Source organism: Cornus florida, unplaced genomic scaffold, assembly GCF_030987335.1.
Source record: "Cornus florida cultivar Cherokee Brave unplaced genomic scaffold, ASM3098733v1 CherokeeBrave_3.0.0_Hap2_Chr09, whole genome shotgun sequence".
Lineage (NCBI taxonomy): Eukaryota > Viridiplantae > Streptophyta > Magnoliopsida > Cornales > Cornaceae > Cornus > Cornus florida.
The window spans coordinates 93281066-93299534 of record NW_026775579.1 but is presented as its reverse complement, the minus strand read 5'-3'; the positions used below and the strand labels follow the sequence as shown (position 1 = coordinate 93299534).

The window sequence follows — 18469 nt, the reverse complement described above, 5'->3', positions numbered from 1 at the left end:
TTCACTCAATGTCACAACCCAGATATACATAAGCATCGAATACAATCCATATCGAACTCTACTACAAAAACACACACACATATATATATCTAGACAAAAATATATATACAAAATAAATCCTAAAATTACCCTCTATGCTTACGCCTATAATAAGTAGGTAGACCATGGCGCTCATCAGGATATGATAATGTGCTAACAAGTTTGGGTCCATGCGGCAAAACTCATCCTCCGTAATCCACGTCATCTGAATCTAGACGACCTCTCCTAGAGACAAGATATCGCACGCTGACAAGAGGCAATACTATTATTGTCAAGGAGATCTGCAATTTCATCTCCACTCTGCGGCGGAATGGGTGGAAATACTAGAATTGTCAAGGAGAACTGCAATTTGATCTCTACTCTGCGGCGGAATGGGTGGAAGAACTGGCACTGGTGTTGATGAAGATGCAACTCCACACGTGAGTGTACCTCCAGTAAGGATTGATTTTATGACTATCGTGAAAAGCCCCCCACTCCTCCACGAATCCCTTCTATAACTAATCTTAAGTCGATGTTAATGGGTTAATTCCCATTATTTAGCCCATTGTCCCCTTTGGACCAACAAAAAGACTTTTTTTTTGCCACTTTACCCTCCTACCCCAACCCCCAAAGGAATGGAACCCAAGTCCAGCCCTGTTTACAAGAAACAACTATATGGGGAATTAATTAGAAATTGGAAAGAGGAGCCTTTCACCACAGAAAGAACAGACACACACACACACACACACACATATATATATATATTAAAAAGAACGAATAAACGGATGATCTCCACCTTCCAGTCAAGAATGTTGCTCAGGTAGACAAAAAGAACAGCTTACAATATTTCAACACCGTTCAATTATAAAATGAATGAAACTATAGTCTTACCTCTAAGATCTCTACGCAGTTCAAGTTGGAATTGCAGCACAATTGCAAAAGGCTCTATATGTGCTGATAAAAACTCGAATTTGGTCCACTGCTGCATGCCAAATTCACACAAACACCACTCCCTGCTGTCCACATTAAAAGCAGAAACATGTGTTAGGAAGTAAACAACCACCAGAGTAAATAAAAGGTACGAGTCTATTAAGCACATACCACATTTAAAAAAACATACTTACTTCGCAAACCTTGGACAAGGAAAGTAATCAACATAGAGTCAAGCTGCTAGAGTGTGGACTCCATTCTGAAAGGTGCAAAATTTTATTGCTGTACCTCAAAATCCTCCTTATAGACAATGGAAAGACAAGCATTACAACGATCAACGAAAGCAATATGATCTAAGCAACTTGTACAGAGATAAAAACATATAAAACTGCAATTGTTAAGGTTAGAAGATAGGTAAGAGGAGATCACCAAAGTAATGGTAGATGTTTAGTTATATACTGAATTGCAACATTTGCTCTATTTACTGCAGATTGAAATCATTTGCAAGTGAGGGAAATGGCACAGTTGGTTTACATTTATTTAAAAAAGAAAGAAAAGGAGGTAAACCTTGACAAAGTTACAAACATATAGAGAACCTTCCCAAAAAACTTGGCTTTCTATTCCAAATAAGATGAACAACATGGTAACAAACATGAAGTCCTTTATAAGAATGGACCAGTCATAACTCAGAACTACATCAAAATTCAACCTCCTCAGCTATGTTGCCTAAAGTTCCTAATCTCTATAATACTATCTTCCTCCGGCTCCAAATTAATCGAGCCTAAAAAATTTAAAACTGCACTCTCACATTACCTCCAAGTCCACCAAACAACTAGAAGATTTACACAATCCCTCCCAACCCCATTAAATGTAAGGGTGAGCATGCAATGCCCTCTTATCGCGTCAAAAATAAGCTGAACGTTACTAATACATTATGAATATTTCAAATCAATCTCATTTTGTACACATGTACAGAAAGGTAATGAGCTGTTATTGTCCAGTCTCTTCGCAAGATTCCAGGTGCAAGTCCAATGCGCTTCTGTCCCCTTATCATCCTTCTTTCCGCCAGGTAAATAAACGGAACAAGCTCAATATATACAAGGTTTCACTTAATTTTTACTGCCACTAAAACCTTGGCGGCTGATGGCCCCAGTTGCAAGCTTCACCAAACGTATGAGTTCCTCCACGTCTTGGAAGCCAAAGTCAATAACCCTCTTAACAGAAACAATGCCCTCTTTATTCTGACCATCTTCCAGAATAACATTAGCAGCGGCAAAAGCATTCTGGGAATTCCTAGAAGCCTCCATTGCAGAATTTACATCCTTTGTCTGCAAAACAGTTATGTGTTGAAAGTTCATTAATGTGCACATCAAACAAGAGCTGAGTCTCTGATTTTATTTGAGAGAGACAAGTAGCAAATGGTCAGCTATAAATAAATGTCCAAACCAAAGTTCATAATATTTTTTATTAAAAAGATCATCTACAAATAAATAAAAGCCCACCATATACCAATCTGTAGACTAAATTCTATCAAATGTCCAACGTTTGCATATGTGACCATACCAAGATCAACTAAAGGGTTTCTAAAACGACAACCAATCCTGAGACCAGTACATGCAACTAGAAAATTTTAACCCAAAATAAAAATTACAAAAATTAAAATAACCAAAATTTCGTTTAAACTGATGGCAGATGGAATAATATAAATTTATCAGATCTCCTTCCCTTTATTAGAATTATACCCCTTCTCGCATCATCTACATTGCATGAATTCATCCAAGTCTGTTTCTAAACATTCGATTTACCAAAATATCCAAACCCAACCATATTTAAAATAAAAAATAAAAAAAAAATTGGTGTTCAGCATGGACACTTGTTATGAAGTAAAAATATAACAGAAGAAACATAATAGTAGTGTTTTATGTATAATTATATAATAAAGTAACAAACTTGAATTATGAAATATGCTTCCTAGATGCTATTCCAATCAGACATTAAACACATACCTATACTCATAATGAAATGTCATGCACCCGAAACGGGTACTTCACACATTCAGACAGTTTGTAAAATATAAAGCATTATCAAATTATTTTTCAAAAAAGTTCACGTAAACGAAGCAGAGATCATACCTCAGTGGCGTAGCCACATTGAGATGAGTGGGGGCAATCGCCTCCACTCAACATTTGTGTCATTTTAGTTTTGTACTCCCTCCGTCCCACATATTATTTGAGCCTTTTGGGGAGTAGAACTTATTTAAGGGGACATGCAGTTAATGCATTGTCCCCTTTTAAAATTACTAAGTTACCCTCTCAAGTTTGAATGTGTATGTATATATATAAAATCAAGTTGAAAGTTTTTGAAAACTTCAAGGGTATTTTGAAAAGATGCATTTATCTTACTTAGACTTTTTAAGCAGGACAAGTATTTTGGGACAGCCCAAAAAGGAAGATGGACAATTATATTGGGATGGAGGGAGTATATAATCTTTTCTTAAAATTGACTTGTCAAAAAAAAAAAAAAAAAATCTTTTCTTAAAATTGTAAAAAAATTGCCCCTATTTCAGAATTATCACAAAAAATCAATCTTTCTCCAAGGCGGAAACCAGAAAAGAGAATCATCAAAGGCTCCTTCAATATATTTCTTGACCCCAAGTCACTAAGAAAAATCTTTAATGTCCTTTTCACCCAATCAGGCCAATCTCACTCTTTTCTACAGAAATTTCATTTAAGTTACAAAATAAAGTGATAAGGATTTTGTTATGATCAATAGATTAGTGTTTTTTTTTTTCAATTGGAATTTCAAATTATCGAAACTACGATAGTCTTGTAATTTATTGGGATCGTTTCATATATCAAAAGAAATTTTCATACAAAGTTTCAAACATGAAAACTGATTGAGCAAGGTCAAAATGTATTGAAAAAAAAATAGTATCAACAAATATCTAAGATTTCATTTTTATTATTTTGTTATAAAAAAAATAAATAAATCTCGACATTGTTCAATGTTGTCCCCACTAACTATCAACTTACGAAATCAAGGAGCCGAACAAAGTTGGGACGGTTTCGAGCACTGATAAAATGGTTTCCAGCATGAGAACCAATGCCCTTGGATAGACCAGCTTTATCCACCATTGCTTGATTGTTCAAGTTATCAACATCTGATGCAGAAGATGATGGAGATTCTCCTAAGGAAATGATCAGAAAAAGTGTCATACAAACATTAATAATGTCCTCGAAAGTGTTTCTTTAAAAATTACATCAAAAGCACAAAGACATGCTTATTTATCAGTCTAACTGATCACATAGAGGGTATGACAAGGGATAAAGAAGGGACTTTTTACTAGCTATGACTTCTTCCATATTTCTTAAAATTTAAACATACACCCCAACTTGATGATTTGGCATCCAGAAGTTCCAAAATTCTTGTTCTAGATTTAAACCACTGCCCAATATACTAAACATTTCTTACTGGTTACAATAACTAAGTCAAGTCCACATTAACGTGTATCCTTTTTAATTGTTCCCTTTCAAGTGTAATATAAATGCATTTAAAAATATAAAAATATAGAGGAAAATTTTAAATAATAATATAAATAGAGAGCTTTCTTATATATCATTCTCATGAAATCACGCTTCCTTTATGTTGCAAGTCAATCAAGTGTTAGCAGGATGAGGAATTCAAGAGCTACTAGGAAGACTTGAATGTCTTTAATATGAGCTCTATGAGAGCTTACCAATTAAACTAGTTGGCACATTTAGTTATGATTCAAAGTTATTAAAAACAATCCCTCATATCATACATAAGCGGGAGAAAAGGATGGGAGTGTTTCTTATGATCAAATTCGCTGCATCAAAATGAAAGAGTGTCATGTCCTTTCCATTTTACGTATGATAGTAGCAGACAGGGTTCTGCTTATGATCAATAAAAGTTAGCGTAGTATTGTGCATGTTACACAAGAGGCAAATACATGGAAAATGTTCATTATATTGTTATGAAGGTAAACATCATAAAAATATATACCATTAGGATAATTCAATAAAATACAAGAGATCATACACCCCTCCCACACACTCAAAGGTGGATCATACATTAAAAGTTTGATCAGTAAAAATGAAAATCGCTGAAGTGCATACAACTACGTGAAGAAATCAAAAGGCTGAAGCGACAATGAAAGAGAAGGAAGAGAAAGCATCCCAACTAGGTCATAATGACGAACAAAGTCTAAATAGCATTCCAATTTTACGATAAAGAGTAGGACCAGTAGGTAAAAATAATAAATCCCCAGAACAGCAATTAAACATTAAAGACAAACAATCCGGCAGTTGTAGTAGCCATAGTACCAAACTGTTTTCAGGAGTAGCTAGATACAAGGTGGGACCTTAGGCAAAGTTCGTCTTAGATAACTTATATGGACAATCTTATGGAGAAATTTAAGGGGAAAGTCAACACTAAATAACAAAAATATCCCATTTCTTGCTTTTCTAGTAAACGAGTCTCCAAGAAAACACAAAAGCCATTAGTAAAACATGGATCTGAGTACCACTTGCACCAAAATTCGATCACTAGAGGTAATGGACACAATAATGTCTATCAGGCTCCCATAGCCCCCCACAAATGACCACAAAATGGAGAAACTTAAATCCAGGACCTCTCAAAACCAAAAAAGCTCTTATACCGTGTACAAGTACGCAACGAGGAGAACATATGAGAGACTATAGGCCCCACATTTCTAATTAAACTTCTACACAAAATCTTGTTTTAAGCTTGAGACAATAGCATTCAGCTAGCAATCAAATTCAGACTAGATATGGTTGTAGGGAACCAGGTTGGAGTCTTTCACTAGCCACTCACCAGTGATTTGATTGATAATAAGCTCCAAGTCACCAAAGACGATTTACTTATTTAGTTCATGTTACGAAATTAAAAAAAAAAATAATATATATATATATATATATATATATAATAAAATAAATAAATAAAGCAAAAAAATGATGTGGCAAAAAACTGGTGCATTGACAACAAGAAATTAGATATAAACCCAAAAATAAAAATCACCAAAATGAAGCAAAAAAATTGTAGCATTGGGTTGAATATCGCATTTTCTACTAGATAATTGACCAATTTTTAAATTTCTAATCACTAGAAGAATGTAATAATATTTTACTCTGCAAGAAATCTGAAGGGCAATTTAGTTCCCAAAAAGAACCATGAATTCTTCTGCATACAGATAGATATGGGACCTATGTCACAATTACTTACAACTTAGAAATGCTTTTGTGTAACAAGCATTTTTGCCTGATAGAAAAAATCTCATAATACCAAAAGTAAGTATGGAAAAATGGAATAGGATTACGTACAAATTTGTAAAATTTTCCCAATGATAGCACTTCCTCCTGCCCTCTATTTAATTTCCCTTGTTTTTTTCCTTCCCCATTGTTGGAAGGGCACTAGCACATACAAATTTCTTCATGGCACTAGCACATACAAACTTCTTCATGCATGTTCTTTATACCAACCAACACCCCGCGCACCCCCACCCCCCCCCCCCCCCCCCCCCACCCCCCCTTCCTCCTCCTCCTCCACCACTAGTGTGGACCATGTTTTCCCCACAACATATAGTGAGAATAAACATAATTAAATAGGATTATGCCACCTGAAAGGAAGAATGTGGATTTCATGTATGTCTAAACTTATCGTGGTTTAATTCATACCTTGAGGAACCACCTGTAAACTGGCTTGCAGTTCATGTCTATCTCTACTTGTACTGGAATGTTTGCAATAAACAACCTTCATGTATGCCACCTCCATGCATTTATAGGCCAAAGCAGCGGCAGCCATTTCTTGACGCTTCTCATATTCATGGGCACAAATTCTGCAAGTTTAAAATAGTTCAGGATGAAGCCAGAGGGGCACAGTGATGCAGATACAATGCTTACAAACTACCTCATAACTACTCTAGATTAATATAGTAAATGCTCAACCAAAATGTAGCCATTTAAGATCATTTGAATTCTATTAACAAGAAAATAACCAGGTTTCATGAAGCAAAAATTCCAACTTAAGCTATCCAAAAGTTCAAAAAATGGAACATATTTTGAAACTTCAACGAAATATAAACCAACTATACTAGATTATGTATAACATAAGATCAAAGCTATAAAACACGGCCTCAACTCTCCAAAAGCCACAGTAGAAACATAAGAAAAAACCTTTCAATTAAATTGTCTTATTTTTCTATTCGATGTTTAGCGAAATTTAATTATAAAAAGTCGGATATCAATAACTAATAAGCAAGAGTAAGATACATCTGTGACGGTAAAGAAGCTAAAAAAGAGCCTAAATGGTGTAACACCTTCTGAGGTACGGTCTCAAACACTTGTAACAATATGAAGATCTTGTATCACAACAATCATCACATTGATCACCCTTCAGCACCTAGACTTGGTAGATTTGGAAAGATAAAATTCTAGGATTGAAAATACTGTCCCTACTCCTTACAATCAGTTATGCCACATCAAGCAAAACCAGTACATGTACCGTGAGATTTGTGGTGAATATAATCTTCAACAAAAGTTGACTGTCCTTCTCAATAAAGAAACTAAAATAGACACCAAAGTGTTAAACATCTTCTGAGCTACATGGTCCCCGACACATTATGAAAATCTTGAATAACGACAACCATCATGCTGATCACCCATGAGAACCTAGACTTGGGAGATTTGGCAAGCTTTAACTTCTAGGATTGAAAATCCTATCTCGGTTTTGAACCCATTGAAATACTTGTGGCTCCGGATCCTTCCAATCCAACCTATTCCGAGATCTTTTGCAGCGAAGGCCTTTCATCGAATTCTTCACACCTGGGGAATGTCGATCCTGAATGAAACTAAATCCTGATTGATCCCACTACCAATCAATCCATCATCCAGAGGCATAACCTCTTTTCTCCACCCTACAATCAGTTAAGCCCACTGTCAAGTTTGGCTTTTCGTCTATTACCATTTCATTGTCCCAAGTTGAGACCGATCATTCATACAGATGGGAGGTAAATTGATGAGATCAGAGATTAATGAACTTTATAGAGGAGTATCCATTGGAACAATAATCTAAATCCCCTACAAGTACTTTGAAATTTGTGGTGACTATAATGTTCAACAATAATTGACCCATGGCACTTTTCTCAACAGAAAATTGGGTGTCAAACCTTCAATACGGACGGAAAAATGTCTCCTAAACAAACTTAGTAAGTCTAAAGCAAACCCTCTGCACTCGCAACTAATTAAAGTAGGTGTTGCTTCCTAATGCTAACACTGCTGGAGATACATTTGCAACTGAAGAAGCAAATTCCTTAACCATGCCATGTGAAGGAGTCAAAAGAACTATCAACCGTCAAACTACTCAAACAAACTGTAACTAGGATAAAAGAAGACAAAGACCTATTCGGATTCTTACACTAAATGCAGTAAACAATAGATTGAGTTCTCCATACACAATAACACTGTTTTGTTTATTTGCGTGCGTGTATGATGCAACCTTATTATATCCACCCAGTCCTCTAACAGGTGTGATTGTATCACCAAAAAAGAAAATGACAAAAGTAAAACTTTGAATACCCAGTAGGAGATTCAAAAGGGAATTTACATGTAATTGTTAGGAGGATTGGGATCCTACTCTCTCACCGTTTGAGATGAGACTGAGCGTTGTTAACCATAACTTTCCTTAATACCTAACCTAGAAAGCTAAGAATAGTAATTCTCATTCCATTCCTGATGCAGAGTAAGTGGAATAGGACTATCTTCAAATAGTTGAACATCCTAAGAAGACTAGACTGAGTTTCCATAAATAGGGGCAGCCGATGATGAGTCAGATTGTGAGATTGTTTATGGGAATGGAGTCTTTTATACGAGTCTTAAGTCTGTTATTTTATGTTTAGGATTTGTAATTATGATTTTATTTTAGAAGTCATGTGCCTTTTAAGTGAGTCATGTGACCATTTAAGGGCTGTCTTGTCATTTTAGTATTTGCTAGACAAAATACTAGCCTTTAGATTACATGTATATGAAGGGTTAGGATTTAATCTTTGCTAGAGCATCCCTTGTGTCTTATGTTGTGTTTGGTAGGAAGGCAGGCATAGGTGTGTTTAGAAAATAAGGAAGGAACGAATTTCCTTTGTTCGGTAGAGATGATACAAGGAAAGAAAGGAGAATAGGAAAGATGACCCATCCTTCCTCCTTTACAAATTTTCATCCGCCCAAAAATGGGCGGAAGAAAGGAGGGAAGACAAGTGTACTATTATAGAAGTTTTAAATTAAATACTATCCTAAGTTATACTAATTTTAAACTACATTACTATTCTCTATAAATTACAATATTATAAATATTATTGGATATAATGGTAAAAATAATTAAAACTTTCTCTTTCATTCTCTCTTAACGAACATAGTAAATTATGAGCTTATTCTCTTCTCTTCAATCCAACCAAACAAAAAGAATGAAATACACAATCTCTTCCCTAAAGATGCCTCGTCCATCCATCCCTTCTTCTCTCCCTTCCATCCAATTTTTTTCTTTCCTACCGAACAGAGCATTATAAAAGGGTTGTTCCAAGTTGTAATCAGCAGTTTTTGACGATTTATCGATATATTCAGCCTGCTTCAGTAGCTTTTTACCTCACCAATTCTTTGGGATTGAGTTGTGGGTGTTTAAGCTATTTTTTTTAGCTTGAACTAGCTCTCTGTTTTCCCTTCTTATTGATTTTATTTTTCTTTCACAAGCTGATTGCATTAATTCCTTAGTCACTCTTTCTCTTTCATATCTACTGTAATATGTTCTAGGAGGATTGGGTACCAGGTGAGACCGAACGTTGTTAACAATGGCTTCTAAAATTATAAGTTCCTTAATAGCTAAGCTAGAAAGCTAAGAATAGTAAGCGCCACTCCATTCCTTAGTCACTCTCTCTCTTTCATATCTACTATAACCTGTTCTAGGAGGATTGGGATCAAGTGTGGGTTTAATTAAAAGTCTAGATCTATTGTCATATCGAGACAGGAAATACTAAGTACACAGACAAACAGATCAGTTTTAGGGGGGAAAGGTGCAAAATGGTAGCAGAATATGGAAATTTCATTAAGGGAAAAAAAAAAAAGGGGGGGAAATTTTCAGAACAACTTTAAAAAGTTGTAGGAAACGGTAATACAAGATTTAAAGCTAAATATAATGAATTGTGATATAAAGGGGTTACGTTCATGTCAGACCTGCACTTTTAGACATAACTAGACACAACCTTACATGTCGGAATAAATATTAATAAATTTATCAAATTTTGACATATTGTCAACAATTGTTGGACATTCCTAAACCTGTTTGGACCCTCAATGTCCTAACCGGAAATTAACCCTACAACTATCCCCTTTGAGGTGTCAACTTTCGCACACTCAATCTACAAGCTGGTGATACATATTAAATTAGCTTTAACCGCAGCATCCATGAATGTGTTTCAAAATTTTAAAATTGAACACATTCATCACATATATTATTTCGATAAGTATTTATGGCATTATTGATAAATATTGCAGTATACCAGTAAATAGCAACTAGCAAATAAGAAATGCTTTTAAATTCAAGACTAGGTTGGCTTCACATCCACAAATTGTCAACCTTTGGCCATCAAATCCCTCTACTTTTGTATGTTAGAAAACTCAAATTAAGAATAAAGTAAAAGCTGTGCAGCCTGTGCTTATCTACACCCACATTCCCCTCTAAACTCCCATATCCTTAAACACCGATCTTCCTCTCTTACCCTCTTACCGCTGCGACACTAACAACCTCTACCCCCTTTCTCCATGAATTTAAAATCCTTAAAAATTAGTTAACAAACATTTGAACTACTGTCATAACAAAGAAATTTAACTCATCACAAACACCCATTGCCAGAAAAATAACTTATTGAAATTTATCAAATATTACTGATATCAAGTATCTCTACAAGATAACAAATCTATCAACAATATATTGCAAGTTTGGCTTTGAAAGTTCAAATATATTGAAAAAACTGATGGTTTCAACTTGAAAATTTTCAATTAATCAAGATTTTCTGAAAATAGGACACATAGACTCAACAACAGAAATCTCAACATTGGCCAAATTGCTTCGAAATTTAATGTGTAGAGCACCGAGGCTGGGATAAAAATCAAATAGTTAATGTTACATTAAACCTACCATAATTCAAATTCTATTCCACAGTTCAACTTTTGCAAACATTAGTACAAGTTTCAATTTTTTTCTAGTTGATAACCCCCCCCCCCCCCCCCCCCCCCCCCCCCCCCCTCTCTCTCTCTCTCTCTCTCTCTCCAAGTATCAATTTCAACAGTTCTTTTGATGTATCGATATATATTTCAACATTAAGATGATAGATATCAATATCATAGCAATTTATCAACAGTTTATTACAAGGGTGAAATAAAGTGATACATCGCGGCTTGGCAAGCTAGGATTTTGTTTAGTAGTAGCAAATTAGCAATCAGTCAAGGCTATATACTGAGAGCTCAACAAAATTAGCAGGTGTCTTATACTTTTATTCTACAACTTCTTGTCAAAGGTTCCGACTGTGACTGGAAATTAATAGAACTATTGCATCAAAAACCTTACAGAATAAAAATCCACAGCACATTTTGAGCTTGTTTCTTACCAAATATACTATTTCTTGCATCCACCAAAAAAAATTGATAAAAGAAAAAAGATCCACAGCGGCTGCTCTGATGTAACCAAGTTTTAAGGGGCACAAATAGGTAAAATCCCACTCAGAACATATTTCACAATAAGTTTCAAATCAGTTTATCTATTGGCATGCAAGTTGAGCCAAGTATAAAAGGGATCTTCTTGAGACAGCCATTATTGTATTGACAATATTCCTTACTACATTGGGAAAACCATGATAAAAAAACAACACTTCCTGCAGCATTGAAAAACTTTACTTACTCGCAGAGTTTGGCAGTACTATTATAGATTTGCATTGGAGACATCTCCCCGTGTTTATAATTATCACTATTGCAGGTTTCTAGAAGCAATGCACAATGAAGAAACTTTAATGCAGCTTGGAAGTATGCCTCATTGCATTCAAAATCAAACCCAGAGATCTGCAAAACATGACGAATCATAACAAGAATTAAGACAAATAGAAAGGCAAAGCCGGCATAAAAAGCTTCAACTTTGGCGGGGGAGGAAATCAGAGAAAACCAATATAGATGGACCTTAAGTTGATCAGCATACTCTCTGAGATCTTCAGCTTCTTTCAGGGCATTACTGGCAGTATGTCCAGAGGCATTCCATCTTTGAGGACTTGAAGCATTGACATCCCTGACCTCCCACCGATTAGACACGAGATTTCCCAAACTTTTCTGGTTTACAGGTTTTCCAGCCTGTTTTGACACCTTTGACACATCACCATTGCCAGAAGCATCAACCGAAAGTACATCAAATTCAATTTTGTTCTGCAATCCAGATACTGGTTGAACACGAGCCATTGTTTCTTGTTTACCTGCATGACGTGGGAACACTTGTGACTTCCCGCCCCTTGACTCTACTTGGATTAAATTGTTTTTCTTTGTAATTTCACCCTCAAAATCCTGAATCAGGTTCTGCTGTGAGGAAACTGATCCGCCTGCCCTGCTTAGAGCACCCAATTTCACATCTGAACCATCATTTTCTCTAAATTTCAACTGATTTTTGCTTTTGCTGTCATATGCCCATTTTCCAGAACCTTTCTTACCAAAACTGTTATCATCTTTAATGGACTTAATACTACACTTCATATCACTCCTTTCTTCAGGGTATGATGCACGATGGTGGGGGCCAATCACTGCCTCACCCTGCAGCTTCTGCTTTGAGCTCAATCCTTCCTGAACATATGATGGATCAGAGACCTTCACCTTAACTCTTCCAAAATTGGAACCAGAACTTATGTCCTTCTCCTCAGTCTGCAAAGAGGAACCGTTTACTGATCGCGGAAATAATGTATTATTAAAATGGTCTGAAGTATGCAGATTGCGAGGACATGAAATTTTTTGTTCCAAGGTATCTGCATCAGTGTTAACCAAATGTATATTCTCAACTTCAGGAGGTTTAACACTGAATTTAGATTTACCAATGAATTTGTGACTAACATTATTGTCCCGAAAATCTAGAGCAGGAAATCCAAGAAGCTCAGGATGAAAGACTCCAGAGACTTTCTTCTTCCTTGCAGTCTGAGGTTTATTGCTCTCAACATTATCTTCCCCACTCATGGATTTTATTGAGTTAGCCACCATAGGAAAATCATCAGTTCTAACATCATTTGTCCCTACAATGTCCCCTCTGGCTGGTGAAAGCTTGTCTAGATTGGAAGTCCTCGAGGGAGATGAGGAAACTGACTCTGCTGGTGAGCCATTCGCTTCCCGGAAATTCGCCCTGTTTTTACGAGAATCTGAAACCTTAGAAGAGCTTGAAGTGGCCGCCGTTGAAAATTGTTCAGACCCCAAATCCCTTTTCAAAGAATCTACATCATCCAAGGTTGGTCTAGATGCCACTTTTGATCTATGTTTCCCTGGCTGCTGATCCCTCTCCATACTCCTAATTTCTTCCATACCATGAACTGCATTATCTCTACTACCTGACAAGAGGATTCTGGTGATCCTTCCTTTTCGGGTTGATCTGTCATCATCCTTACTTGTACTGGACTCCTCCTCAGTTCTAGACACCCTGTATTTCTTTTCCTTTCTGAATTCACCATCAACAGGCTCCTCTTTTGCAGAGAACTTGATGTCTGGCAGATGCTTCCCACTACTTTGCAATGTCTCTAAATATTTCTGACTATCATGCCAGTCCAATTTTCTTTTCTTCAAAGACATTTCCCTTCCATTGAAACTTTTCATATCCAAGGACCCAGTATCCCGAGAGATCTGAACACTGTCTCCCGGTTTGTTTACAGAAATTTGTAATATGTTCTTGGTGTCACACTTTGCATCCTTAGAATAATAATCTCCATTGTGTTTCTGCATACTCGTACCAGCTACCTTATTTGGCAATTCAACACTCGAACTGAAATCCGCCTTAACAAGGTACTCATCATGTTTCGAATTCCAATACTTATTGGTATCAACTGCACCTTCGGTCTTGATTTTCTTTCTAGCCCCGTATGCATACTGTTCAGCCTCTCTCTTGCTTTTTGGCTTTTTCCTTGTCACATCAGCTGCAAATACGTAATATCAGAAAACAGAATACATTTTGTCACGTGAAGTAGCATAACAAGCATTAAAAAAATGTCAGCTCTCATATACCTCCATTCTCATGCTTCTCTTTCTGTTTAATATTATTTTTTTCCACAGCAAAGTTGCAAGACTTGCTCAAATGCTGAACACTAGAGTTGTTCATGTCATTAATGCTTCTGCTTTTCACTGCCTCTTGTTGTGGGTTCTTTTTTAAGTTGGAAAGCTGAATCTGGCCACCATTACTAGCCATGTTGGGTGTTTCTTTTGAAACCTGTTTCTTCTTTCCTCGTTTAGGTACGGCATGTGAATTGGGATTCTTGTGGTTGTGGTCAAAATGCTGAACTTCAGCTGAATTTCCTCCAGTTACAATTTTATCAGCATGATTTTGAAGGCCATTATGACTTCCAGGAAGCGGAAGTTGGTACAATGCATTGAGAGCTCTTGTTGTCTCTTCCTCGCTGATATCACATCGATTCATTCCAGGCCTGTGCAAACATTTACAAAAGGTGACATATTTAGAATTTAAATGTACCACGTCTGAGTATATGCCTTTCCCTGTGTAGAGAGAGTCTGTTGTGCATATGTATGCGAGCGAGAGAGAGAGAGAGAGTTGCAACAAAACATATTGCTTTTATCAGAAAACTCTTGTAAAATGACATTAATCTAATTCAACAGAATACGTGTAGTTCTGAATATTCCAGAAAGGAACTTACAGCCAGTTAAGCATGCTACACAACCACTTCTCAGGAAGTTGCTCAGGCTTCGTACCAAATGGTAGAAGACGCCACGTCTGGCATCGGTCACAACAGACCCAATTTTCTTGAATAACTACAGAAGGTGCCAAAGTTGGTTCCAACTCAGAAGCAAGTCCCCCACTGGTAGGAGGGTAATCGTTTCCATCCTCTTTCAGGAATGTCTCAGATGTCAGCTGGTTATCAGCTTTCTTATAACTTGATCTCCCTTTCAATTTTTCAGAGGAAGCACGTAGCTCTTTATCAACAGCCCCACCTTCAGAGTCCTTTCCACTCTCACCAGTACACCTCTGAAATCGATCCATTTGATTACCCATTTGCTCTCGTCTTGTGTCCTCTAACACATCTCTATGTTTATCATGTGCCTTGTAAATATCCTTTTGTGACTTTAAATTTAAATTATGCATTTTACTAGCTTTCTTCTTGTCACTTGACACTACAGAAACTCCAACCATCAAGCTTTGCTCTGCCAAATCAGAAGCCACCTTAGCATTACTTTGGCTTCCCTTTGACTTCCTGTTGCCCTCAAATGCCGACTTCCTACCACGAGGCATTCTTTCATCTTGTTCATGGGAAGTAGACTTCTGAACAACCTTTGCTTTAAGATGATTCATGGTCCAAACATTAGGATCTTCCTTGCACCTAGAAACATCAGACCCAGCTTTAAATGGGCTATAAATTTTGCTAGATTTGCTCCGGTCATCATCAATTGAAACATTCCTATGGGAACTTCTCATTCTGTGATCTCCGGTTTTCTCCACCCAATTACCCCTAGCTTCTTGCTTCTCATACTTACCATGTTGGCCAGATATTGACTCCAAGGACTCTTCCTTCCCAGAATCAGTATATGATAATCCGTCTTCCATTCCATCCTTATCAGCCTTACTTTCCTTCACCAAGACACCCTTCTCAGCCTCCCAGGAAGCTTCGGCTGCAGTAAAACCACCTTTGACCATGTCCCCAACATCACATGTTGAATTGGATAGAGGCTGGAGTTTCATGTCACTGGAGAAACACTGCTCATTTTCCACTGTTTCATTTTCTGTATTATTCTTCACAACGGCGGTCATATTATCCTCAAAAACAATACCATTCCCAGGTTTCAATTCTACCAAAATTTCCTTCTTCTTCGCCAACTTTGCTTTCTTCTCTTTTGACACTCTCCCATCCCTCGTCATGAAAGGTGAACCGTTGACTCCATTGACTAACACGGTAGAAAGCTCTTGACTGCTTTTGAGGGCAGGCACAGGCTTACTGTTCTGTGGAAGTTTGTCCTTCCTTATCAAGCAAAGCACACTGTCATGGAGAGGCGAAAGCAGTAGGCTCCCAGGAACAGGTGAAGATGTCATAATCTAAACATGAAAATATCCAGAAACACAACCAGGTCCAGTTAGGTCCATCCAGTAAAAGAAGTATGATATATGAAAACCAACAAAGCAGTTTTACCTGAAGAATACTGGTGGGAGATTCACTTTGCTCTTGAGATTCTAATATTATCCCACCACTTTCCTCCTGGCTGTTCCCCGTTGACGATGATGGAGAAATAAGCCCGAGACCACTATAAATTGCCGCATTTTTCGGCACTTTGTTATCAGAACCAACTTTGATTCGAACCTTTAGTGTTCTCTGGTTAGTTGGATAAATTGACTTATTTGAAGAAGGTTCAAATTTCATGCATAACTTGTCAGCAACTTGACCAGAAGACAAGCAAGGAACTTGTATGGCTGAAACATCCCCAGATGCGACCCTTGCAGTATGCAATGACTGCAAACTGTGGGTAGCAGTGTCAAGCCTCTTAGATAAGGGTGCATCTGACAGTGCTGTGGAATTCTGGGGGGCGCCCTGTATGGTAACAAAACCCACAGTTCTCAAGTAAACTAGAATTTCCCAAGCTGACAAAAGACAGCCAAATATTCCTCCTTCCTACCAATTGATCAAAAAATAAGAAGGAAATTTTCCATATACCTCCACGGGCAAATTGTTGGGAGATCTTGGAATGCTATGATTCTGAACTCTGTGTGGACTCTTTGGTTGAGACCGCTGATAGGTAGGTAAAAATGAACCATATCCACCAAATTTAGCCCCTGTCAAGACAAATAAATTCCACACCATCATTTTTAGAGAAGGGAAAGGCACTTACACTTCTCTTCTTCATCTAAATCCCATTTTGGGTAACTTACCCAAATTCTCTGCCGAAACCCCGCCTTCAAAATCTTTCTGAAAATGACCCAACACACTTTGAAGTTTTTCATCCTTCAAGAAAAATAAGCCAAATAGTTACTAATGCCATTACACATGTAAAAGCATGAGCAGTGAAATTAATTGATTCTGGTCCCCAATGTGATACAGTAAAACATAATTCCAGGCAGAATTGAAAAACATTCTGTAATGCAGAATAGCAACATCACTTCATCTTAGTCCCCGCCGGAACAAATGGGTGTGTGTGCGCTTGATTGCTCACTCATCCTATTAAAAAAAAATGATTTTATTTTTATTTTATTTTTTAATTTCCCTGACATGTTTAGATAATACTAAGCCATCTTAATGAAATTTAACAAATTTGCACGCACTTTCACTCAAAATTTCATGTACAGTAGGTGCATTCCACAATTTTATGCTCAACTTGGAAATGCTTATTATTACCGAAATCAAACAGCTGTCTGCGGACACCAATTGCATAAGCATTGCAACAACAATTTGACAGCAATTTGAAGAATCCTTTCAGACAGATTAAATACTATTTAACTAGTTAAACAAACAGAGGGAAATTCTTACAATGTAAGAGAGAGCTACGTCAGGATCAATGCGTGTATCGTCCTTGTAAGCCTCGCCTTCTTCGAGCTCTGTTTCCTCCATCTCACCCCCAAAGCCAACCATAACCCTAACCCTAACCCTAACCCTAATTCTGACTTTAACCCCAAAACCCTAGCCCCAATGTATCAACTTCCCTGAAGTCCAACATATCACTCTGATCGAAAACCACGATTCAACCCAACAAAATACTTCTAAAACCAAACAAAACCCAGGAACAAATTGTTCAAAAACTGATTTAATCTATCTAAGGACAAACTCCCTTTGAACCCACTTGATCATCAATATATATGCATATATATATATATATAATCAGTGGAGAATCAACTGGACGATGATACTAAGAATCAATTTCTTATCGGACACACTTGATCGCACCTCCGATCAATTCAAATTTACTGGTTTGGTTGTTTCGATGGGTAACCTAGAGTAGATAAAACGCTGTGTTTTTTTTTTTTTTTTTTCCCCCTATTTCCTCCTTTTTATTTACTTTCTATTTCCTCCTTTTTATTTACTTTTCTTCTGGTTTTGAACATATTTAGTGTAATAAGGAATAAAAAATAAAAAGTAAATGACTATTATAAAAAAGTAAAAATAAATGAGAAGGAATACATACAAGGATAATATTATTTTTTCTAAACTTTAATATAAAAAATTAAATCATAAAAACGTGCATATATATATTAAATGTTTATTCTTATAATATTTTCTTCA

General features: G+C 36.7%; 1 protein-coding gene across 2 annotated transcripts; it reads right to left on the bottom strand.

Moving 5' to 3' along the window:
* Positions 1 to 1545: 1545 nt before the first annotated feature.
* On the bottom strand, positions 1546 to 18278 carry LOC132275268 (cysteine-tryptophan domain-containing zinc finger protein 7-like). 2 transcript variants are annotated; one of them, XM_059776728.1, is made up of 11 exons: positions 17720 to 18270; positions 17125 to 17197; positions 16910 to 17028; positions 16391 to 16786; positions 14906 to 16296; positions 14262 to 14677; positions 12198 to 14173; positions 11926 to 12083; positions 6663 to 6823; positions 3981 to 4135; positions 1546 to 2276 (listed from the first exon to the last, which is right to left on the bottom strand). In XM_059776728.1, exons 1-11 carry the CDS (start codon positions 17819 to 17821, stop codon positions 2058 to 2060), a joined length of 5166 nt encoding a protein of 1721 aa, XP_059632711.1. In that variant the 5' UTR covers positions 17822 to 18270; the 3' UTR covers positions 1546 to 2057. The 2 variants fall into 2 exon arrangements, 1 of the variants encoding a protein (XP_059632711.1); XR_009470592.1 differs by lacking the exons at positions 1546 to 2276; positions 3981 to 4135 and having other exon boundaries at positions 6681 to 6823; positions 12217 to 14173; positions 17720 to 18278.
* Between the last annotated feature and the right edge of the window lie 191 nt (positions 18279 to 18469).

Bases quoted from the DNA above. Each gene is read 5' to 3' on its own strand.
- LOC132275268 (XM_059776728.1), bottom strand. From the start codon at position 17,821: ATGGTTGGCTTTGGGGGTGAGATGGAGGAAACAGAGCTCGAAGAAGGC. The intron at 16,787-16,909 runs GTATATGGAAAA...GTTACCATACAG, and splicing joins CCAACAATTTGCCCGTGGAG to GGCGCCCCCCAGAATTCCAC. The intron at 14,678-14,905 runs GTAAGTTCCTTT...ATGTTTGCACAG, and splicing joins TGTAGCATGCTTAACTGGCT to GCCTGGAATGAATCGATGTG.